Consider the following 24,987-nt stretch of genomic DNA (forward strand, 5'->3'; position numbering starts at 1 on the left):
TCTATCCTGGGTGGCTCAATGGAACAAACTCTTGAGGACTGTAGAGCCAAAACTGGCTCTGTCCCTGGAGGCCAAGTCCAATTTGTAATGGGAAACAAAAGTGTGAGGAGTGGCCCAAGTGGCCGCTGCACAAATAGTGTCCAAAGGAAGTCTAGCTTGAAAAACTGTAGAAGTAGCTAAGCTCCTAGTTGAATGTGCTTTAGGTTTTGAGCACAGCTGTTTTCCCCTGAGCGTATAAATTTCAGAGATGACCGAAGAAAGCCATCTGGACAAAGTCACTTTAGAAACAGGAAGGCCTTTTTTATATCCGCATAGGAAACAAAAAGTTGATCAGATTTTCTAAATTTTTTTGTTCTGTCCAAATAATATCTAAGTTGACGGTGGACATCAAGGTAATGTAGCTTTTGTTCAGCTCTATCTGAATAGTTAGGGAAAATACCGGAGATCAATGGATTGATTCAAATTGTTCTTTGAAGCGACCTTAGGTAAAAAGGTTGGGTTAGTTCTCAAAGATACTCTGTCTTTGTGAAAAACCAAATAGGGGTCGAACCGAAGAGCATGAAGTTCAGACACCCTCCTGGCAGATGTAATAGCCACTAGGAATAACGTTTTCCAAGAAAGATATTTCAGGGAACAAGAAACAGCTGGCTCGAAGGGGAAGAATCAAGGATGTCAGCACTAAATTTAGATCCCACTGAGGAGGAGGATTCCTGATTGGAGGTTTTAGTAGGAAAATTCCTTTCAAGAAGGCCCTGCAGAGCCTATGGGACATAATATTATGATCTGCTATCCCGACATGAAAATTGGAAATAGCAGCCAATTGAACTCTGACTGTGGAAGAAGAGGAGCCTGCATGAAAAATCTCTGCTAAGAAGTCCAGAACTGCCTGAACAGGGGCAGTAAAAGGATCAATATTTTGGGCCTTAGCCCAATAAGAGAAACGTTTCCATTTGCTTGTGTAAATCCTCCTGGTAGAGGATTTTAGTGAAGCTACTATGATGTCTCTAACTGGGTTAGAGATCAAAGGAAGCCTGGCTAAGGAAGGAAGTGGAGCAACCATGCTGTGAGGTTGAGAGAAGGGATTGACTGGTGCAGCTGACCCGATTGGTGAATCAGAAGATCTGGCACTGGGTCCAGATGCCACGGCTGCACCAAAAGGTGATGATGGAGGAACGGGAACCAAACTTGTCGAGGCCAGTAAGGGGCAATGAGAATCAATTTGGCTCTCAAAGCGGTAGCTTTCTGGATCACCTGAGGGATCAGAGGAAATGGAGGGAAGGCATAAAGAAGTCCCTGGGGCCAATCCTGGGTCAGAGCGTCTCTGGGGATGGCCTGATAGAGGGAAGAGGCTGAAGAAGTCTGGACATTTGCTGTTTTGGGAGTAGCAAAAAGATCGCAACATGGGCGACCCCATTCCAGAAAAATCTCTTCCGCTATAGATTGCTTGAGAGACCACTCGTGAGGCATGAGTATAGCTCTGCTCAATCTGTCCGCTATAATGTTGGTTTTCCCAGGGATATGCGTTGCTACCAGAAACCGATGAGAGGAGATCGCCCATTGCCAAAGTCTGAGCGCTTCTCGACACAAGGGGTAGGACTTGGTTCCGCCCTGTTTGTTGATATACCAAACTACAGACATGTTGTCTGTGTGGACTGCAATTGTCCCTACGGGAAGAAAGTCGTTGAGGGCTTGCAACGTTAAAAGCACTGCTCTCATCTCCAGGACATTTATGTGCAGATGGTACTCGAACGGTTGCCACGTCCCATGAACCATCCTGCCCTGATAATGACCCCCCCACCCGATCAGGGAGGCATCCATGGTGACAGTGGCTATCGGGGATGGAGGTACAAAGTACCTGCCTTGGTGAACCTGAGGCGATGTGATCCACCAAGCAAGATGCTCTTTGCATGTCTGTGTCACCAGAATCTGGTGACGCATTGGAAGTTGCTGGTATGACCACTGTGTGAACAGCATCCACTGAAGAAGGCGCATGTAGAATCGAGCCAGGGAAGAAGAGTAATGGCCGCAGCCATGAGACCTAATACCTTTAGAACCATTCTGGCCTGTATTTTCTTGCTGGCCAGAATGATCCTGACATGAGTCTGAATGTCTGAAACTCTTTGTTCTGTAAGGGTAGCTGACATCCGAACAGTGTTTAAGTTTGCGCCTATGAAGGTAATAGACTGGCAGGGCGATAAGGATGACTTTTCGAAGTTGATTGAGATGCCCAAATGAGAACAAAGGTCTATTGTGTAATCCCTGGCTTGTATAAGCTGATGCCTGGTGGTGGCTGACAGGAGCCAGTCGTCGAGATACGGAAACACCTGGAATCCTTGATGTCTCAGGTGAGCCGTGACCACTGCCATGCATTTGGTGAACACTCTGGGGGCTGTAGTGAGACCAAAGGGCAGGGCTCTGAACTGGAAATGACTGGACCCCAGCCGAGCGGAGAAATCTCCTGGAGCGTCTGTGAATTTTGATGTGATAGTACGCATCCTGAAGATCTATTGAGCACATCCAGTTGTCCTTCTGTAAGAAGGGCAGAATTGACTGAAGAGTGACCATTGAATCTTGTCTTCCTGACAGACTTGTTGAGTCTGCTGAGATCCAATATTGGTCTCCAGTCTCCCGTCTTTTGGGGACCAAAAAGAACCTTGAGTAGATTCCGGGCTCTGAATGGTCTATTGTAACTGGCTGAATGGCTCTTTTGCAGTAGTTTTGCGATTTCTGACTCTGCAATCTCCCTTAGACCGGGTGGTACATCTGGAAGGGAACTTGAGGGGAAGGGACTTTCCTCGAAAGGAATTATGTAACCCTTGGATATGATCGACTGTACCCATCTGTCTTGAGTGAGGGAATGCCAGGCTTCTGGGTACAGTGATAATCTTCCCCCGACTGCCTCCAAGGAGGGACAGCCGGGCAACACCTCAGGGATGCTGAAAGGGCTTGTCAGAGAGGCTCCCTGTTTCCCTGGTTCTTCGGACCCCTCTGCCTCTAGAGCGGCGTTTGTTGTTGTTACCCCTCTGCCTCTAGGGGTAAACTGACCACGTGAATCCGCGTGACTCCTTGGGATTTACGGAACCACATCTTCCCACCCTTCTGTCCTTTGGGATAAGGCCTAGAAGGGGTGGAAAACGGACTCCAACAGCAGAAAGAGTCTTGCCGTCCTGCTCGCACCTGGTCAAGGTTTCCTTCACCTGAGGGCCAAACAAAGCTGACCCATCAAAGGGAGAATTTGTGAAGGACGCCTTAAAGGGATCCATAAAATCACATAGCCGCATCCAGGCTTGGCGTCTAAGAGCCACACCTGTGCCTGCGGCTCTACTGCTCCATCCGCAGCATAAGATATTAGCCGCATGGAGGAGTTTGCAATGGAATTGAGGGTTCCTAGCTGAGAAGCAATTTTTCTTGAGCCCCTGCAGCTGTAGGATCCTGAACTACTTCTCCCAGCTCCTTCAGGATATCCCTCTGGAGTCTGGTGAAGTGACATAGGTAATTCAGCGACGCATAGCAAAGGTCGCTGAGGAAAACATCCGCTACCGTACCTATCCATGGTCCTAGAGTCCTTATTAGGAGGATGGACGGGCACGGAAGGATCTGCAAGTTCCTTTTGGTGGCCGCAGCCACCACCATGGCATCAGCGGGACACCCTTAGTAAGGAATTGTTTGTCACACGGGCAGTGATAAATTTTGAAGGCCTCCTAGGGACTGGCTCTACAGAGTCAGGAGCTGCCCACGCCTTCGTGCAATAACCTGCATAAGGGGTCAAAGGCGGAGACACCCAGGAGGTGGAGGGCCGAGATCCAAACGCCTCTAGGTATACTGACTCATCCTCAGAGGGATTGTTGGTGGGCCAGTTTCCCCTCTGTTTCAGAAGTTCTAGGATGTCTGAGAAGGAGACATCCTCAGAGGGGATCTAGGGGATCCCTCTGACTCATCAAAGTCAGTATCCGAAGTGACAGACTCGTGGGAGTCTACATGCTTCCTCTTACAAGTCCTCTTCCTAGGAGGATCTCCCGAAACATCAGGAGAATCCTCGGAAGAGGGGGAAATTCCCAATGGGAAACCTGAGGCGGAGGATCTCTGGGTCCTGTAGCAAGAGAAGTGGCAGAGATGTCAACAGGTACTATAGAGGGAGGAGCTACGGGAACAGACTGCTGACTGATACCAGTGGCCAGTACACTCTTCATCACCTCGAATGCTCCCCTCCCAGGCAGGTCCGAGAGAACCCGCTCAAGAGCTAGGAACTCCAGGGACCACCGAAAGGGAAGTCTCCGAGGCAGATGTCGGAGCCGAGCTCACCAAGGCCGAGGCTCCAAGGGGAAGAGCGGGTTCGGACAAGGGTCCGATGCCACTCACCCCCCCTCGGAGGAGACCATGGAAGCCCGACCACCGAATCCCTCTAAGGAAGGTCTCGAAGAGGAGATAAGAGTAGAGGCTGAAGGAACAGAAGGGGTATCCGTCCTCCAGCCGTAGCAGTAACCATCCCCGAAGACTCCAACTCCAAGCTCTGGGGTAGAGTTGAAGGAGGAACTGTAACGGGGTGTGGACCAACAGTCGTCTGTTGAGACGGACTGTGTAACATTTGGGCCAGTACCTGTGACTTAAGTAATCTACTGACCACTCTCTCTAGGTCATGATCTGACAACCTGGATGACCTTGAAGATCGGCTCCGATGGCTCCGTTCCGATAGAAGAGGTGAAGCCGGAGCCGAAAGTATCGGCTCCAAGGAAGGAGACCTCGACCTCTTCCTGGAATGAGCCATTGGAGCCGATACTATAGATCCTGTCGGAGCCGACCTCTCGGAGCCGACAGGAAGCCTCGATGTATCGGCCCCAGCCGGAGCCGATACAGCCACCAAAGTAACGGTGTCGGAGCCGATCGGAGCCGTCACCGATGCCTGTGCCACATGGGTGTCGAAACCGATCGGAGCCGACATCGAAGTGGTCAATACAGATTCGGCACTGATAGCCATCGGTGCCGAAGGCTTTGTCAAGCCAGAATCGGCTCCAGTCGGAGCCGATCTCGACTCAATGCAGTCGGAGCCGAGGCCGCAGGCTTAGATACAGAAGCCTGGGCCTTGGAAGGTTTTGCTGATTTTGGTGGAGCCGACTTAGCCGGAGAGCCCTATATCAGCTTATTACGTCTCTCCTGCAGGACTCTCTGGCTGAAGGAATGACAAATAGCACAGGAGTCCTGCAGGTGAAGAGGGCCCAGACAATACAGGCAAGAAGTGTGACCGTCTGTCAGAGACATCTTCTGACAGCACGAGTCACACTTCCTAAAACCTGAGACCCTCTCCTTTGACATGGTGCTGAAAAAACACACACACACACCAGTCAAAATTAACTTAAATAAAATACCAAAAGGTATTCTATAAAACCAACACACACACCCTAACAGGGGGGGGATGGGATAGGGAAAAGTTTGACTAACAAAATTAAAGGAGACAGGGATTTTCTGTCAGAAAAAGTACAAAATAAACTTAAAACTATCAATAAAAGGTTTTTTTACTAAAAAGGGGCTTAATCTCACAAAAGTGAATAACTTACCAGGAGCTGGTAAAAAAGAAGACCTCCTAAGCGAAGCGGCAAACGAGATCTGGGTACTTACCGCCTTGCATCATGGGATATGGGGCTGCCTCGAGCTGGTAAAAGTGACTCTCGAGCTTAGCAAGTGCCGAGTCGGAGCCGAGGGATCGGCTCCGAGCCCATCAAGCAAGAATGAAGGCGAGATTATCAATCTGACATGGCCTATCCTAAACTCCACTTTTCAGAACGAGAGGGTCGAGTAACAGCTGGGCTAGACTCCAGCAATGACTTGGATGTTAATAATTCAGTAGAGGTTAATATCAACAATGATGTACCTGATCAGGGGGAGTACACTACTGTTACTGGTCCAAGACGTAGTAACAGAATAAAGAACTATTATGCAAATAATAAAAGAAGTAACACTAACTGGCATAATAATATTTTTTTAGAACAACGGAACCCGCGTCAACGTTCCAACAGGAGATAGAACTGGAACCTTACAGTCCCCCTGTATTAACTTTGAATGAACAGTTACTAAGGGGAAATTCAATGGAGGACAATGAGAGGGGTTCACTTACTGGGTCTGGAGTTCTTGACATTCTGACTAATTCAACAGGAGACTTTAAAATTTATAATTTTACGGACTGTAAATTTGAGAAGGAACTGATAGAATTGTTAGCATATGGTTATACTTTTGTGCCTAGCAGGTCCGGAGATGTATCTACAGAGTTAATCAATTTGAAATGTTTTATTAGGAAGCTGAATCTGAAATTATTTTTCAATGAAGAAATTACTGATTCCAGTAATTGGTCACTTTTAAAACCCCCTAGTGTGTTTAATCCACCACTTCATCCTGCACTTCTGGTTTTTGAACAAGCATGTGAGGTTGATTTAAGACATTTATTTGCTAACAACTTTAAGACAAGGTTTAAATTTGAATCTAATATCACTAGAGCTCAAACAGATATGCTGCGCAATCTTTGTAATAAATCCATAAGATTGCTTAAACCAGATAAAGGGGGAGGTCTTGTTGTACTTGATGATAGTACTTATAGAGAAAAGATGCTTAAAATTTTGGAATCAGGAGCATATGTCGAAGCATCCCTTAATGAAGTCCATTGTACATATAATAGAATAAGGGGATATTATCGTGACTTGTTTCTTGAAAATAAAATAAATCATGACATATATAATTTCATAGATAGAACATTACCAAAAATACCGGTAATGTTCGGCATTCCAAAGATACATAAAGACTTGTTGAACCCCCCTATGAGAGCTTTAATAGACGGTAGGTCCTCCATTACTTATTTCTCAGCTAAATTAGTTGATAAAATGTTGTCTAAATATATGGGGCATTTCCCATTGATCTGTAAGGACTCTTGGTCTTTTTTAGAGGCAATCAGTAATCAACCCTTCAACAGTGAGTTGAATTTTCTCACTGTTGATGTGGTTGATTTATACACATCCATTCCTCATAATGAAGCACTTGAATGGCTGTCTTTGTTACTACTGGAAATAGGGGCCCCTAATAATGAAATAGATGTAATAATTGGAGTGTTGGACATAGTGTTGTCCTCAAACTACTTTATGTTTGACCAAAAATTCTTTTTGCAAAAAAAAGGTGTCGCTATGGGCTCCCCATGTGGAGCAGTGGTAGCGAATCTGTTTATGAGTTATTGGGAAAAACACTTTCTCTTTGCTTCAAGTGACCTGTCTAGATTTATTAAATATTACACGAGATATCTAGACGATATCTTTATTTTATTTGAGGGAGATGCATTTGCAGCTGACAATTTTGTGTCAAAAATTAACTCTACCACAGAATTTTTGAAATTCACTTATACTTTTGCGGTAACAGGAATTGACTTCCTTGACGTGAAACTTGAGAAAGATTTACAAAAAGGTGTGTTTGTCTCAAGAATTTTTAGGAAACCAACGTACTGCAATTCTTTCTTACATTTTTCTAGCCATCACCCACGCGGACAAAAGAAGGCCATAGTTAAAGGCCAATTTGTCAGGGCAGCGAGAATGTGCAGTACGTTGGATCTTTTCTATGCTGAGTGTAATATTTTGACTGACATGTTCCTGAAGCGAAATTACCCTTATAAATTTGTACAAGATATATTGGATGAAGTAACCACAAAAAGAGAGAATGGTTTTTTTAGGGCTATTTTGTCAATTAATATAGTGGAGGTTGATTTAACAAATACTTCTCCACATGAAATGAGGTTGGACAATGAGAATAGTTGGTCGATCGAAGGAACAAGATTTGATCCGTCTCTTAGTTACATTACTACATTTAGCTTTGATTCTAGAGAGATTGTTTCAATTATCAAGAAAAATTGGGATTTTATTTTAGACAATCCCTTGTTAGTTAAAAAATTAGGTACTTGCCCCAAATTTGTGTTTAAGAGGAGTAAAAATTTAAAGGAGTTACTGCAAATTAATAACTCTGATAAAAGGTTTAACAAGAAGTTGGGGATGTACTTGTGTGGTTTTTGTAACAGATGTAATGTCATAAGGGTTGGACAAACCTTCACAGTAAGGGGCAGAAAATATACCATCAGAATGCCCCTTAATTGTGAAAGTAAAGCAGTTGTTTACATTGCTCTTTGCAACTGCTGCCCGTCTTTCTATATTGGAAAGACGGACCGCAGGTTGCGTGATCGACTTTACGAGCATTTGTATGCCATGAGAACAAAAAATACTAACAATGCTCTTTCCAAGCATGTAATAGATTTTCCAGGACATAGTTTTTCCTTTATGGCGATAGATCAAATTTTTCCATCTATTAGAGGGGGTCCTTTCCCATTATTGTTGGAATTGAGAGAATTGGAATGGCAGTTTAGAACTGATGCCTTCCATGCCCCCGGTTTAAATGATAACTGCAACATTTTACCTGTTCTAAAATTAAGGAGTTACTACTCTTGACTTTTAGTCATTATATATGGAATTAATATTCCTGGCATATTTGGTGTTGTTTATTTATTTTTCTGATGATTTTTATTTTTCTGATGATTTTTAATGTAATGTAGAATAATTTGAATATTTACATTTTTTGGGGTGTATAGAGATAGGATTAATTAGTATTTACTAGTAGTATTGCTTAGGATTTATTTCTTTGCACTAATAATAATAATTTTTGATACATGTTGAAATGTTTTTTAAAAAATGTGTTTCTTTTTAAAAAATGGTTCTTCTAGTGACATCATTTCCTTGGAGTATTTAAGCTTGATTGATTGCTTATTGTTATTTGATCTCTGAAGAAGCCAAGCTAGTTTAGCAAGGCGAAAACGCTTAATAATAAAATTTGCGTTCAGCTTTTACCACTGAGTTCCGAGAAGTTTTATTTGCTGGAACGAGAAGTTTTATTTGCTGGAGCAAGGTTCTGTGGCGGTTTTTTTCGTTTTTTTTGTTTTTACAAGAATGAAGGCGAGATTGACAACTTAACATCTGTTGTTTAAATTCTTTCTTTCCTTACATGTTCAACACATGCCTGAAACTCCTGGAATCATTACTACAAATTGTTGTGGTACATAAAAGTACTTGTTAAAGCATTTCCTGCAAAAAAGAGAATTCCTAGCCTTAATGGCAACTCAAGTTATTCCACAAGCCTTCTGCCATTACACATGGACATTCACTGTATGAGACAAGTTTTCAACCATCTTTTGCAACCAGGAAACTTTTGACTAGATAACTATATACATTTTGCTAACAATTTTCCTATAGTCCCAGTTTTGCAGTTGTACTGAAGATATCAAAATGGACCAAGAAAGGGACAAATAACATTTTTTTAACAAAACACATATTTATTGAATTATCACTTATAGGCAACCATACATTTATGTAAATGAAAACAAACCATATTGACATATTTTCAGTTGCAAACATTATACATGACATATAATCTTCTGTACAGTCATTGTCAATCAAACATTATATAGCTGATTCAATTCCTGCCACCTCCAAAACATTATTCTGCATATTTTGTTCCCACAATTCCCATTTTTTCTATGTAATTTGCTTCTATCCACTTCCAGATCTTTTATCTCTGTTACCATAGTCACTACTTCTAATATGGTTGGGGTAGAATTTTATTTCCATTTTCTAGTAATTGCTTTTTTGGCAGATCCAGGCCTAACTATATCAAGGCAATTCAGATCCTGTATCACAGCTTTAAAAAATAATTTCCTTAGTTACACGAATTTTCTCACCCAGTATTTCTGACACTGTGCTTCAGGTAATTTTTAAAGACTGCCAACTCATTACACTCCATAAAAATAGGTTCCAAATTACCTCTTCCTTCCCCATCACAACTACAACATTTGCAGACTACCTGAGGAAGATTCTTTACAGTCTGCTTGGGGCAAAAAAAAAAAAAAAAAAAAAAAATATATATATATATATATATATATATATATATATATATATATATATATAAACAATTTCAAGCAAAAATCCTCAATCTTCTAGAATTTTTGCATGTTTGGGAGCCATACATATGTCCTCCCATTGTTCCTTTGTGAATTGATTATCCAGTCTCTCTTCCCAATATTTTCTAATCTCCTCTGATTGATTCCTCTAGTTATTGTGCAATATTTTATATGCCCTACTAATTATCCCTTTTTTAGACAAAGCTTGTGTTCTAAATTCAACAAAAAGCTCTGCCAGTGATAGTCTTTCACTTAGGATCCCCCTAGTTTTTTCTCTTAGCCTGTACTCTTATATCAGTTCTTGACTTTTATTTATTTATTTTTATTTTATTTTACATTTGTTTACTGGGATAGTCCGACTGGACAAGGTCCATTTAAAGAGGAGGCCCGGGGAGAAAAGCTCCACATTTGCTTACAACAATAGTTTACAGTAAAATTATACAGTGATATAAGACAGGTATCCATGCATCTAACAAAGAATGTAATAAAGAACAACATGGTTTATCATCAATAATATCAAGGTAAAGATAGGTTATTAGAGTTGTAGTACAGGAGAATGTTTGCAGCAGGTAAATTAGGAAGGAAGGTATGAGAAGAAGAGAGAACACAACTTTTAAGTAATACATGGACATAGAAAGGTGTTCATTCGATGTGACTTAAGTGACTTTTTGAAAAGTATGGTAGTGGATGCAGAAGTCAGTGAAGAGGGGAGGTTATTCCAGGTTTTAGTTATAGTATGAGAGAGCAGTGCTTTCCCTGTGTTATTATTAGTCCTGGAGATGCAAGAGTAGTGCTTTGTCAGTGGAACGAAGGTGGCGACTAGCTTTGAATGAATGAGAAGTTGACTAAGGGCTGGGGTTTTATCAGGATGTTTCAGGATGTTATAGGTAATGACTAGTTGGTGGTAACTGAGTAGCTGAGGAAGATCTAGCCATTGTAGTTACCTTAGAGCCTGACAGTGATGGGTTCTGAAGGAGGAGATGTTAGCAAACTTGAGAATCTTATTGTAGCATGACTCAAGTTTCTCAAGATCAAATTTTCTGGTCAGGGTGAGAATTGGTGCTGCACACATTAGGGTGGACAATAGGTAAGTTTGGGCTAGGGTGATTCTTGCCTGATGTGAGAGGAATTTTTGTGTCTGTAAAGGGTTTCCTTTTTGTGTACTTTTTTGATTTTTGATGGTTTGAGAAATAGGGACATCAAAGAAGAGGTTTTTATCAATTTCCACACCGAAGAGTTTAATATGGATGGAAGGAGAAATGTTAGTGTCATTTTTGGAAATTATGGTAAAGGATAGAGGGGTAGATTTTGATATACTGGGGGCGAATAGTAGCAGTTTAGTCTTATTGGGGTTTAGGATGAGTTGAATATCAGTAATCTATCTCTCCACGGAGCTAAAGTATTCCTTAGTGAGTTGTTGTAGAGTGGTAAGGGAAGGGGCCGAGCAGATTACAGCTGAATCATCTGCATAATGGATAAGTGTGCCATGTTGGGTGGACGTATGCAAATTGTTTGTGAAAACAGAAAAAAGAAGTGGTCCCAGTACTGAGCCTTGTGGTACACCTATGCTAGTAGGAAGTAAGGGAGATAGTGTGCCTTGCCATTGGACAGATTGTTGTCTGTCGGATAGATAACTCTTGAACCAGGCCACAGTAGAGGGGGTAAAGGAGAGGAAGGCTAGACTATCAAGTAGAAGGGAGTGTGAGACCATATCAAAAGCTTTGGAGAGATTAAAAATATAGCTGATACAAAGTTATTTTTTATTTTTGTGTTGATTAATCAAGTTAGTAAAAGAGAGGAGGGCAGTAGTTGTACTATGGTATGGACGAAACCCATGTTGTGTGGCGGATAGGAGTTTGTGTGAGTTCAGGAATTGCATACATTGAGAATGAATACATTTCTCAAGTAACTTTGATAGTGGAGCTAGTATAGCTATGGGACGATAATTTGAGAAGTCATGGGAGTTGCCACCCTTATGGAGAGGAATGATATACGAAACCTTCCAAAGTTGAGGGATATAGGCTTCCTGTATGGAGCACTTGATAAGGATTGAGACTGGATAAGATATGGATTCAGTGGCTATTTTTAGGAAGTTAGCAGGCAAACTATCAGCTGCGAGGGTCGTAGGCTTCAATTTTAGGATGAGTTTTTTAATTGTAGAGGTGGGAACAGGTGAGAAGGTAAAGTAAGGAATGTTATCTGGACATTTAGATGGGATTTGATTAGGGCTGTCTTTGGATAATTGGGTGGATAATGTCAGAATGGATTCTGTAAAACGGTGATTAATTTGAGAGGCTATGCTGTTGCTATTATTGGTAGAGTTTGGAGCTGGAGTGGTAGTTTTGCCTGGTTTTAGTAAAAAGTTAATGGCTTGCCAAAATTTTTGAGCATTGTTTGAGTATTTGCTTAGCAAGTTTGGTTTGTTTCATGGCTTGATTTCTGAGTTGAAGGTATTTTTGTTTGCCTAGGGTAGTATTATATCTCTTCCTAATTTTCCAAGCCTTATATCTGGACTTTAGTAGGGCTCTGGTGTCCCTACTTAGCCATGGTGCATAGCTAGTCTTAATTCTAACTTTTCTGATGGGTGCTACTCTATTGAGGACATAGGTAAAAGTATTATTGAAGTAGTTGACTGCCTGGTCTAATCCTAGGGTTAGTAGTGGTTACCAGTTGCAGTGTTTTAGAATAGTGTTAAGATCTTAAGGATTTAGGTTGCAGTCAACTCTAATTTGTCTATAAACTATGGGCTTGGGAATGTTGGTATGTTTGTGTAGGAGGAATGTGGGAAGGTGTCACTAAGACCATCTGGAAGACAGCCTGCATGGTAGTTTTGTTTGGGGCAATTAATTAGTATCCAGTCAAGGATAGATTGTTTTGGGGATTTTTATCTACTCTAGTGGGTTCTTGAATGAGTTTATCAAATCCAAAGAGATTAATATGGGTAGTGGGGTTGTTAGAGTTACAGGCTGATCAGTCTGTGTTTAGGTCACCAAGTAGGTTTGTTTCTTGTGGGAGATTAATGCTAGCCCAATGTAAGATTTCCTTGGAAGGCAGTCTGTAGCCTGCAGTCCAAATGTATTCTTGGCATCTTCCCATTCTATTACCTTTCCCTCTCTAATTATTTTCTCCCAGTCTTGTTTGTCTTTTCGGCTTTTCCCGGTTAGGGGTCGCCACAGCGGAACTCCTGTCCACTAATGATTGGCAGTCGATTTTTATGGTGCCGAGTTGCCAGCCCGACGCCCAACCTTCAGCGAAGGCACGCCCATTCATGCATGTCTTTTGGAGGCCACTCAACCGCGGGGAGGACATGCAGACTCCACACAGAAAGCACTCCAGCCGAGAATCGAACAGGAGAACCTCTTGCTGTGAGGCAACAACACTACTGCTGCACCACCGTGGCTTGTAATTAGTTATTTGCTCCCAATACAAAAAGAAAAATGTAGCCTTGTGGACTTTCAAAACCCAAGAAAACCAAAATAGTGTGCTGTAATGGGTTGAAGGAAATGGACACTACAACTGATAGTTTTAAATATTTAATACAATCTGTAAATCTCAAGTAAAAAAGTTTAATGTCTTGAACCAAGCCACAGTGTTTTCATCTTTTTATTTAAGACTTTGTCAGAACCATGATACCTTCAGTTCTGATAATACTTAAATAGCTGCCCTAATTGATTAATTCATACATAAATTTAAATAATAAATTACTTGAAGCCACAGTGTTAAAAACTGGACCAAAGAATATGACAACAAGGTACATGTTAAAAAATAATAAGATAAGCATTTTTGCTGTGGTTTGGTTTGAGGCCTTAAACTTTTTTTACCTTTGATTTACAGATTATGTTAAGCATTTAAAACAATCAATTGGAGTTTCCATTTCCCTCGGCCCATTCCAGCACACTGTTTTGGTTTTCTTCTATTTGCTCCCAATGCCTTGGTTCCTTTGCCAGTTTTCTCCAGCAAATGTCAGATCCCCTTTTGCCATCTACCCCTAATTGAAGTCATGCCTATTTGAAGAATCTCCTTTCTCCATTTCTGTGTTAACTTAGTTCCTAGAATACTTTCTGCTACTTTATGAATATAATATTCTGTATGGCTATTGTTATTCTCCTTAAGTATCTGCATCCAAAATCATAGTCTCTCCTTATTTCTTTTGCTTCGCCAAGTTTCATCATCATCCCTTTCACTTTGAATTATAGCTTTTTGCTTGTGCTATATGTAGAACCCTTAAGTGTGCAGCTGTGAAATATTCCTTCAAATCAGGTAATCCTTATTCCACCTGAATTTTATCCTTTTCCCCTCCCGGATAAAATCATTCAACTCTATTAATTGTTGTCCACAGCTTCTCTCTGGTTGAAAAAAGATAGGGAAAATAATATTGAGGTTGTACATCCCTCAGTCTTTCAGAAAATGTAACTATAACTTCATGAATCAAATAGTCTTTGCTCATATCCAAAAGGTTCTGTACCCTACTGCCAGAACACATCTTTTGTTCCTCTTTTTAGCTGATGCCAAACTTTTAGGCTATGGGACTAGACGCAGTCTAACAGATAGAAGATTTTGGATGCAGTACAACAGAAATGTTCCATCTATTCATATGTAGTTTCTCAAAATCCTAGAATAACTATTTGACTACACCATTCAGGATAACAAAAACTGTCTAAATATATTTTCCACTAAATTATTATATCTGTACTGATATGTTACTTTTCAGATATGTTTGCTAACACTCTCTCTTCATGATAGCTTTATCTTGATATCTTGATGACTTGGGAAAGACCAAAGACATTTTATATATATATATATATATATATATATATATATATATATATATGTGTGTGTGTGTGTGTGTGTGTGTGTGTGTGTGTGTAAATAACTGGGACTCCTAGGCCTGTATATACTTATGCCTGGTTGCTTTATTCCTGGCCAGTTATCCCTCAGCCTTATGAAAGGTTAAACCTACACACCATTGACTGCATTGTTACTTTACTAATCTTGTATCCTGAAAGGATACCAACTTTTTTAACAAACCAGGTGAGAAAATTAACTCTCAGTCCTCACTGGGTGTGTTATATAAACAAAAATGTCATATGTGAAGAGTGACAGATTTTTTTTTTATCCTGCCTGTTGTAACCATTTATAGGAAAGCTTCTGATAAAAACTGCTGCAGTCTCAATGTGTAAGGAAACAGAGGAAGGTGGCTCAGACATCCTTGACTAGTACTTCTCTGTAGAGGTCAGCATTAACTTTTACCTGTGCTAATGGAAGATGATAAATGCTGCTCAAGAGGTGAGGTTCAAACTACTTATAGCAATACTGGAAATTTATAGAGAAAGAGAGATCCTTACCCTCAGATATTGCAAAGTTACTGCTGACTGCAATTAATGCAGCAAAAATCTCTCAACGCAAGCCAACTTTTGGTGTACAATGATGCATTTTTCTTTTTGGACAAAATGCTTCTGACATAAAGGAAATTGTTCTTGTGTCTGCCACATTGGTTCATCTCTCACTTTCCCAGGTGGCTTCTGTACCTGTGATTGGCTGACAACTTCCCTAGAAATGGTTTAACCCCCCCTCCTAGGGAAACTAAATGGCACCCTATTGAAATGTCAGCACTCATAATGCCAAGTGCTGACACGCCAATAAAAAATAAATAAATAAATAAAGTAAAAAGAAAATGGAAAAGAGGAGCAAATATCAAACCACTGTTTTTCTTTAAACTTGTTTTTTACAGGAGGGTAAGCCCCTCACACACCCTGAACTCATATACACCAACTCTAAGATCTCCATACCTCAGATAAAAGTGAATATTTCGAGACATAGCAATCTCAGTCCTAGTATATGTAAGTCCATTTTTTCAGTTACTCAGTCTCCATATTATGTGACTCACTGAAGTGGGTCTCGAAATTTAAAATGGTTACCAAAATGGCTATCTTGAAAAAGGCTGGGTATTTCAAATGAAATAATTTTTTCTGATTGCCAAGCTGCACCGCAGGCAGAAAAATGTCCTCTCTTCCCTGTTGTTTCTCTTCAGAAAAATCCTACTTAGCATACTTTTGCAGCGTTGTAAAATAATTTCTTCCCTGGCTGCTACAATAGTGATAGCATTAATTCTTTTAAAGTAAAAGTTGGAAATCTAAACATTATTATAATCTACCTTGGTTTACTGAAGTTAAATGGAGAAGTGTATCCAATAGGATACACATTGCACATGCACACTGTATGTAGCTATTTGTTCTGTATTATTGTTATTTTTTGTACTCTTGAGGATCGTAAACTCTCTGAACTTGAAAATGGTCCAGATGGATCAGTGCTCTATTCTGGTCAGCAAACTTATAGTAAATAAATAAGTACACAAACTAGGAACAAAAATCTGATAAGTGCACTGTATATGCAGTTCCTGTTGAGAAAGTCCAGCCCACACAGCTAGCATTCATTGTACAAAACTAATAGTTTCCTGATTCTTTTTTTTCCCTGTTATTCCTGACAATCATATATGCTTTCTCTGTGAGTGATCCTTCAATTCCACCAGTCTGGATTTTAATATTTCAGTTTTAACTTTGTTACTAGTGATTGTGAAGAAGTCTGCATAGTTTCACATTGTAGATCCATTATTGCATTTTAACTTGCTGTTACTGACCTTACAATTTTATAGACTGTCTTATTTATTTTAATATAACAATCCAAATTGCAGTCAGTGGTATTCAGTTTATTTTTCTAAATCTTCATACAAAAGTACTATTATAGGTACTTGCAAGAGATGTATTGATTTGCAGCTCTCAGCTATAGCTACACAGATACTGTTATCAGAACTTGTAGTACCAAAAGGTATTTTTTTTAGCTTTTCTTGTTTCTGATGCCAATTTAAGGTGATCCAATTTATGTCAGCAATGGGAGACAGTGACTGAGAGACCAGTCTTCTTTTCTAGGGATGATCATCACCTCTGTCCTCAGAGCTTTTCATGTTGGGTAGAGGCTTTTTCTGCCTCCACACTGCATTTTAGGCAAAAATGTATTTGTTAAACATTCCAACTTTACAAATTCTAATCAGTCTACATTGAACTGGCTCAGTTCAATGCTAGGAATCTGAGTAAAAAATTGTCTACCAATCACTTGGGAATCTTACCCAACTAGCAATAAAAACACCCAATATTTCCTAAATGTCATCAATACCCTCACTAGTTTAAATTGTCCATATTACCATAAGTGGGAGAATTATACTTCACCTTATGACTACTACCTTTGGATATACACCCACTAATATCTCTTCCTTGATAAAATATGCCATTTTCATCTCAATTAGCAGCAATTTCCTGCAAACTTGACTACATTCACTGAGTTCTCCAAAGCCAACATAATATCCTGTCTAAGGGCCTTAAGAATTTCAAAATTGCTGTGTCCCCTGCTTACTCAGTCTCTAAGACCACCACAATTACACAGGATTTTTGCAGTCATCTCAACCAATGTATATATAAGTCAGTGCCTATTTGGTATAAATATGGTGATAAATTCAAGGACAAAGTCATGCAGTGGCTGTCTTGGGTAAACAAACTATGACAGGAGGAAAATATTATATGGCTCATAAAAAACATTTTCCATCATCATTTAGAAGAAATATAAGAATTTGTGCAAAGATATTAAAGGAATCATTAGGTAGAGCAAGGCTAAATATGAACTCTTTGGAGGATAATCACACAGTGTTTTTCAACTACATTAGGAAAATTAGAAGTGATTCCCAATACTGCAGTGAACTGAAAGGGAACACAGCTACCTATTCTGACACTGACGAAACAGGAAATGTTTTGGCTGAGAAATTTATCTCATTTTTTCCCCTGTATCACAGCCCAGTGTCCCCCTCATTTAAATAGTATGACACTGCTCCTCCCATTATCCTAGAAGTTATTACCGAAACTAAAAATAAGAGTTCTATGAACTTGGGCAATGTACCAGGCTGCCTTGTTAGCACAAAGCATTCTACTGCTGCACCCCTCCTTAAGCTTTCTAATCTCAGCCCCCCCAGGGTATGCACCTGAGCTCTGGGAGACAGTGGTTGTGCTCCCCTACATAAGACCAGTACTGTAACTGACACTGGTAATTATCATCCCATGAGCTTCACTACTATTATCTGTAAAATCATGGAATTTGTCTCATTAACAGCAAACTGGTAACTTATAAGTACTTGATTGTAGTTAGCAGGGCTTTGGGAAGTGTGAGTTCTGGTGGTACTTTCTCACCTAATTGATCACTCACAATTTGGAGTCCCCCGAGGCTCCTTTCTGGGTCCCATTCTGTCTGGCATTTACTTCTCTGAGAAGACAAGCAGAAATTCAAGGTCTGTAGTTAACTAAATTTGTGGATGACTGTAAACTGGGTGCAATTATTAATTCTCCCACAAACTCTAATATTCTCCAAGTAGGGCTAGGTTATCTGACCGTGACCCTACACTTCACACAAAAAAATTTAGTGCACTCATATTTGGGAAACAAGTCTTTCTCACTGATTCTCACATAAATGGAATCCTTCTTAATATCAATATAGTCTTTAGAAATCCAGGCACTATTGTCAACAGTGAATTTTTGATTAGTTAATTATCAAAGGTGTAACATCAAGATCCAAAGAGACCTTAGCATTCCTCCTGTATTAGGCCAATCACTGAATATAATGCTTCATTTGGAATGTGTCTCACCAAAAATGTATACCAGCTTGACAAACCTCAATGTTCCTTAACTGAGAGAATCGGGGATCTAGGCTTCATTAGCTATCTTTATCTGGATATAATAAAACCCCTTACATTTAAGCAGTAACTCATGACTGGGTGTGGGTAATGCTGGGTTTACCCATGGTTGGTGTGGTTTTATCACAAGGATAAAGTATTTTTCAGTCTTTTACATATGAGATAGAGAAGAGGATCAGTCCCTTTGTTATGATATAAAGGTAGGTCCAACAGGGAAGAATGACAGGAGGAGTCTAAGAAAATACTTGGGAAGGACGATCAAATTTACAAAAAGATGGCATTTGAGGTTAATTGCAGATAAATGCACTGCACATGGGTCACAGTGTGAAGTATAAGATGGGAGGACTGGAACTGATTGTAACAAAACATGGAAAGGATTTGTAGGTGTTTATCACACCTGAAATGAACGATCAGGAACAGAGTAAGAATGCTGTGTCACCGGTGAATGGAATGCTGGGATATATCCCCTGTGGGCTAGATTCCATAAACAAAGAAGTAGTGCAGTACTAGAAAAGGGAGATCAAGCTGTTTGAAGGAGGCCAAAGCAAAGCTACCAGAAGTGTGTGCAAAATGGAGGGGAAGCAGTATTGCTGTTTTCAGTACAGACTAGAAAACACAGGGAAGACATAACATGTAAGGGTAATGTTAAGGGGTTGCTCTAACACTAAGTGGACCTGGGAAAGAGGGGGCATAGGTAGGGGACTGTAGTGATTGGCCACTTGCTGTGTGTGCAGATAGGGTTATGAGTCTATAAAAATGGGTACCAGAATATGTGGTGGAGGGGAACTCTATTGGGCATTCAGTATGTCATGTGATGGATGGAAAAGAAGGAAGGGAAAAGAGGTGAATGGAAGGGATTGAGATGGAGAATTAAGTCTACTTTAAAGAAATGTAGAAAAAGTACTTGTCTAAGTTTGCCATTAAATAAATGCAATGCAAGATATTCTAAGTGCTTCCTGTTAACCATCTTTTGAAATGAAGGTAACATTATAATTAGAAAAAGCATGTTTTGAATCAACATGTATGTTTAATTAGCTCAGTTGTATTTTCACATACTAAATCTAGAGAAGTAATTTATACTTTTCCAGATCTACCCTGTCAAATAATGTGCTAGTTTATTAACTCATTCACTCCATGGAGCTCAGGAAGTTTGCACTGTAACTTTCAATGGGCGGAGCCTAGGCCTTCTGACAGAATCAAATTATGTCCTCACATTTCAAACAAATGTTCATATCTCTGGAACCATAGGGGTTATAATAGAGGTATGAATGGCAAACCTTTCAGCACAAAATATTTTATAGTGGTAGTATTCTTTAGGTTCTAGGTATTAAACAGAATTTTATAAGCCACAGTAAACAAAGTAACAATTATATTTGTAATATTTTTGTAAACAAATTACAACATCTCAGCAACCATTCAAATTGCACACATACCGTCAAGCAGCATTTTATTCATCTAGCTGAGAGCTTTCATATGAGGCTAAGGAGTTCTGTCCGTGTTACTTGGTTGTTGAGATAGTTAGAAAAATGTGAAAATTATATGTATATAAATTAATATCATGAAAAGAATGGTTGATATCTCGTTACCTGCACTAGACAGAAGTCAAGTATCAATACAGTTGAGTTTGGCATTGTGTAAGCTTTAATGTGAAATCTTTTAAAACCTTGTACATAGCATGGTTTTGAAATTATTTATGCAAGTATGAACAAGCAATATTTGACACCTATAGGCGTCAGTAGGAGTTAACTGCAGATGCACCTGGAGGAGTCACTTGGATGTAATTAAATTATTTGGGATGTGTTATGCTGTTATTTACATTTTTTGATCGCATTTTATACATCTTCTTTGTATTTACTGAAACAGGAGTGAGGGGTGACCAAAGCCCATTTAGATGCTGTCTAGAATGTATGTCCGGAATGATTGTCCTTGAAGAAAGAATTACAAACATTGTACTACATTGACAGTGGTGCCACTTGAGAGACATGAGTTTGGGCTACTGTGAAGGTAATGCAAGAGGTTAATGGCATTTTGTTTAATACCCAGTTGTTACAGTTTCTCCCAATACCATCCATTTCCTCATATAGAATGACATGGGGAATGATCCTCCTTGAAGAAAGAATTACAAACATTGTACTACATTGACAGTCACTTGAGACACATGAGTTTGGGCTACTGTAAAGGTAGACCAAGGGGTTAATGGCATCTTTGATTTCTACCCAGTTGTTACATTTTCTTCCAATGCCATCCATTTCCATATAGAATGGCATGGGGATAATGACACACGTACTGTGGCTGTGGAGTTAATCCCCAGTACCTCATCCACTCCATGGTCCACAGTTCTCTAGCATTCTTGTTTCTAACACTCATTTTCCATGCTCCAGTTGCCAGTATTGCTTTTGTTTGCCCTCTAAAATGTGGCACATTGGCACCCCCTAGAACTACTGAGCTTCCTTCCCCAAATTTCCAGAATTAGTAAAGGACTGCTTGATTGATGTCTTTCTCATTTATAACCCAATAATATGGCCTATGATTTATATTTATTTTAAAGGGTGAAGATGAAGTCCAATGCGTCATATGTCATGTTGACCAGAAGACTGGAGGTCCTCTTGAGTTCAGCTGCAACCATAAACTTCACAAAGAGGTAACGGGACTTAGTATTCAATTAAAAACTTTGCTTTTGCTGTTTTGTATATATTTTACTAAAATAATCTAAAAAACATATTTAATGTATTAAGTTCTGCATTCAGTGAATGTAACCGAAGCTACTAATATAATAATGGAAGATTTTTATAAATAATCAAATGCAGGGTACTTCAAAGGAGATTGATCTCAAATTTAGAGTAATTCATACTGTGGGTATCATTCATGGGTGTGATAAATGAATATTAATACATTCTTGTGTAAAATTTTGAGTAAATTGAAAAGTAGGGTTTTTGCATAATTCAGCAAAATAGCAAGCAACATTGGAGGCTGAGCAGATGGTCAATATTTTGAAAAACTTGTACTACTTAGAATTCCTTACAATGATGTACATAGCAGCACCCCTAAACAATATCAGACAAGTCCCAGAAATGGATCTACTACACATGCCAACCTACTGGTAAGTAGCACACCACAGAAACATAAGTTTGCTAGGCTCAGTGCTGCAGGTGATATACCTGCACTATTGCAGGTTTCACCAATGCAGTTAGTCTCAGTGCAACCTTATCCCCAGTATGGACAAACAGGTGTCAGCCATTCACTCCCATCCTCCTCTGCCTGGCTTCTCCAGTGGCTGTGTCGCTATTTGAACATGGAATGTCTACGACAAAGCCAGGGCTTCATTCCTCTGTGGCACAGGGCCAGGTCAATATTAATGGATCTTTTTATGTGTTCTGGAATGGTCATGAAACAGACAGATGTTCTTCATGTTTCACTGTTGCAGTCATTACATTTGAGTTATCTGCTTGCAGGTAGCCCTCAGTCAGCCTGATTATCAAAGTCTTGGGTCCTGGGTTGGTTGCTGTCTCATCTTCCATGACGTCAGGTAGTCAGGGGTATAAAGCATGCAGTTGACACCATTACATTAGTCTTTCTTGCTGTGTGGTGCCCGAAGCAGAAGCAGTTCGCAAGTGCCGGTCGGCCGACTCCTGAAATTTTCGTTTCCGAATTTCAGATCTGAAGTCTTCAACTAAGCTTAGTACCCCATTGGGGAATCCTTTTTCTTGCCCTAAACTGATGTCAGTAAAAGTTAACAATTGTATTTCTTGAGGAAAGCAAATACCTCATAAAGATTTTCATTCATACTGCATTCCTTGCTTATGCCCAGACCACGACGTACCTCGCTGTCAGTTTTGCGCCTTATTCAAACCTCGAACTATTCGTCGTCGGTTCATTTTCGCATCTAATTTTTTTGGTACTCAGTTCAATTATCCAGAAATGGCTTCAGTAAGCCACCCGACTACTGACATTCAAGAAAAATGCAAAGATAAAGACAGAGACAGACCGCATAGGTCCAAAGCTGCTGACGACGCTTCGCCTAAGCTAGTCGCCAGTTCGCCGGTACTCAGTGAGGCGCTTTCACAGCCCCTGATAACTGCTACTTCAGATTCACAGGCCTCTACTGAGACCCATTCAGAGTCCGTTATGCCACGAGATGCTTCTTCAACTGTAGAATCTGCGGATGTCTCTACCTTGGATGGGTCTGGAGCCACTGTGCAGGCACCGGCTTCTGACGGTGTATTCAAGCCTACTGACTTGCATAATAAACCAATGCCATCTTCTTCTTCAAGGCCTAACTTCTGCAACTTTAGCCATTAGCGCCTTAAACTGCCAGTTTCATATGTTAAAGTATCAGAAGCATATTATTGGATTGCTTAAACAGTAAATTATGTTGATTCCTGGTTGTGCTGAAAATAAAGAATTACAGGATTTAATGCATTCTGATGAACAAGTTGGAAAACATACTTTGCAATGTGGTTTTGATTCATTAGAGACATCTTGCAGGGCTGCTGTCACTGGGTCTGTACTTAGAAGGCATGCTTGGCTTAAGGATCAATCTTTGACAGATCATGTTAAAGCTAAATTACTAGATGCTCCTTAAACCAAGACCACCTGTTTGGCAGCAAAGCAGAAGTACTTAAAAAGATGGAGGAAAAAGCTAAATCTATGTAAACTGTTAAAGATTTCCTGCAAGTACAGCCTCCCAGATTTAGTAGGCACTGGCCTTCTAAGAATTGGTTCTTTCCTGCCTCTTCCAGGCATTCTCAGTCCAAACCTAGAACCAGCAGACCACCCAGGCTCCAGTCTCAAGGTACTCACAGGCCTAAGCAGTGGGGGGGGGGGCTTCCACTTCCAAAGCTGGGAGTAGTAAGACACCCCCTATGGTAAACTGTCACAATGACAACTGTAAACTTTCCAAGCCCTGCTCAACTGACTGTTCCTTTAGGGGGAAAGATCGCCCTGCATGCAAAACAAAACTGGGAATTCATTACTCAAGACAAATGGGTTTTAAATATAGTTTCCAAGGATACAGATTCCACTTCCACTCCTTACCAGCCCCAACAGGTTGGCCAGACCTATCCCCAAATCAGTGGGCAGAGGCTCAAAACCAGGTTTTCTCTCTTCTAAGCATCAGGGCTATTCAACCTGTCCCAGAAGAGAAATGGGGGCGAGGTTTTTACTCAAGACTTTTCCTGGTACTGAGAAAAGACAATTCCTGGCGTCCTGTCCTGGATCTGTCTATCCTAAACATTTTTTTGGTAATCCCAAAATTCAAAATGCTAACTCTTCATCAGCTGCTTCCCATGCTAGGCAAAAATGCCTGGTTGGCAACACTGGATTTAAAGGAAGCCTACCTGCATATCCCAGTAAGGGAATCTTGCAGAAGATACATATGCTTCAGAGCAGGCTACATTTTTATTTTATTTTATTTATTTTATATTTGTTAACCGGGGGTGTCTGACTGAGCTGAAAAGGCCCTTTTTCAGCAGAGGCCCAGGAAGAAAAGCTCTACAAAGAAAAATTACAGACACATTTAGTTATTTAGACATGATCAGTATACACACAAATTACAAGAGACATGTTTTAACAGTGGTATGTGGCACATAAACAGTTACAGTGGAGAGAACAAACAAAAAAATATTAATTTTAAAAATAAAGATAATTAATAGATTTGTGGTGTACAGCTGAAATTTGGAACATAGGTAGAATACATACATAGTACACAGGTACAGTACATACATTGTTGATTAGCCAGTGTTTGTGAGTAAGATTGAAAACTATTATCAAGTGCTCTAGATTTAGTATGTATATGTTATCCGCTTTCACTAGCCTGGGGAGCAATCATGGCACTGTCAACTTTGCTTGAGATGTTGCCTGATGATATCTTTAAAGGAGGCTTTGGATTATGTGTTTTGAGTGCTAGTAGGGACAGAGTTCCATTTTTTAGCCACTGAACTATTATATAGTGCATCTCCAAAGCTATTGTTGCTGTTGGCGACTTCTAGTAGTAGTTTGATTGATGATCTAAGAGGCCTTTTGGCTGAGTGATGTTGTACTAGGTTTTTGAGGGCAGGACACTTATTGGGGAGGTAATAGATAGAATGACAGAGGTAGAGCTGATTGTAGGTTAGGAGGTTGGGCAGTTGAAGCCAGTGGAGCTGTCTCAAAGCAGTACAGTGATGAGTTCTAAATGAGCAATTTGCAGCAAAGCGGGCAATTCTGTTATAGCAGGCTTCCATTTTGCTTAGTTCAGTTTTGTTGAGATTAGTCAGAATGGGAGACGCATAGAGTAGGGTGGATAGAAGTT

At 40.2% G+C, this 24,987-nt stretch overlaps 1 protein-coding gene across 4 annotated transcripts in view; it reads left to right on the plus strand.

Annotated features, from left to right (window-relative positions):
* The window catches only part of LNP1 (leukemia NUP98 fusion partner 1), a 626,541-nt gene that overhangs the window by 223,133 nt on the left and 378,421 nt on the right, over nt 1-24,987 (plus strand). For all 4 annotated transcript variants that reach the window (XM_044071331.1, XM_044071332.1, XM_044071330.1 and 1 more), the window contains one exon: nt 21,247-21,339. In XM_044071331.1, coding sequence (XP_043927266.1) covers nt 21,247-21,339 — 93 coding nt within the window. The remainder of the gene's footprint in view (nt 1-21,246; nt 21,340-24,987) is intronic.

The sequence above is a fragment of the Protopterus annectens genome, chromosome 5.part0 (assembly GCF_019279795.1).
Source record: "Protopterus annectens isolate FY-2018-M chromosome 5.part0, PAN1.0, whole genome shotgun sequence".
Taxonomy (NCBI): domain Eukaryota; kingdom Metazoa; phylum Chordata; order Ceratodontiformes; family Protopteridae; genus Protopterus; species Protopterus annectens.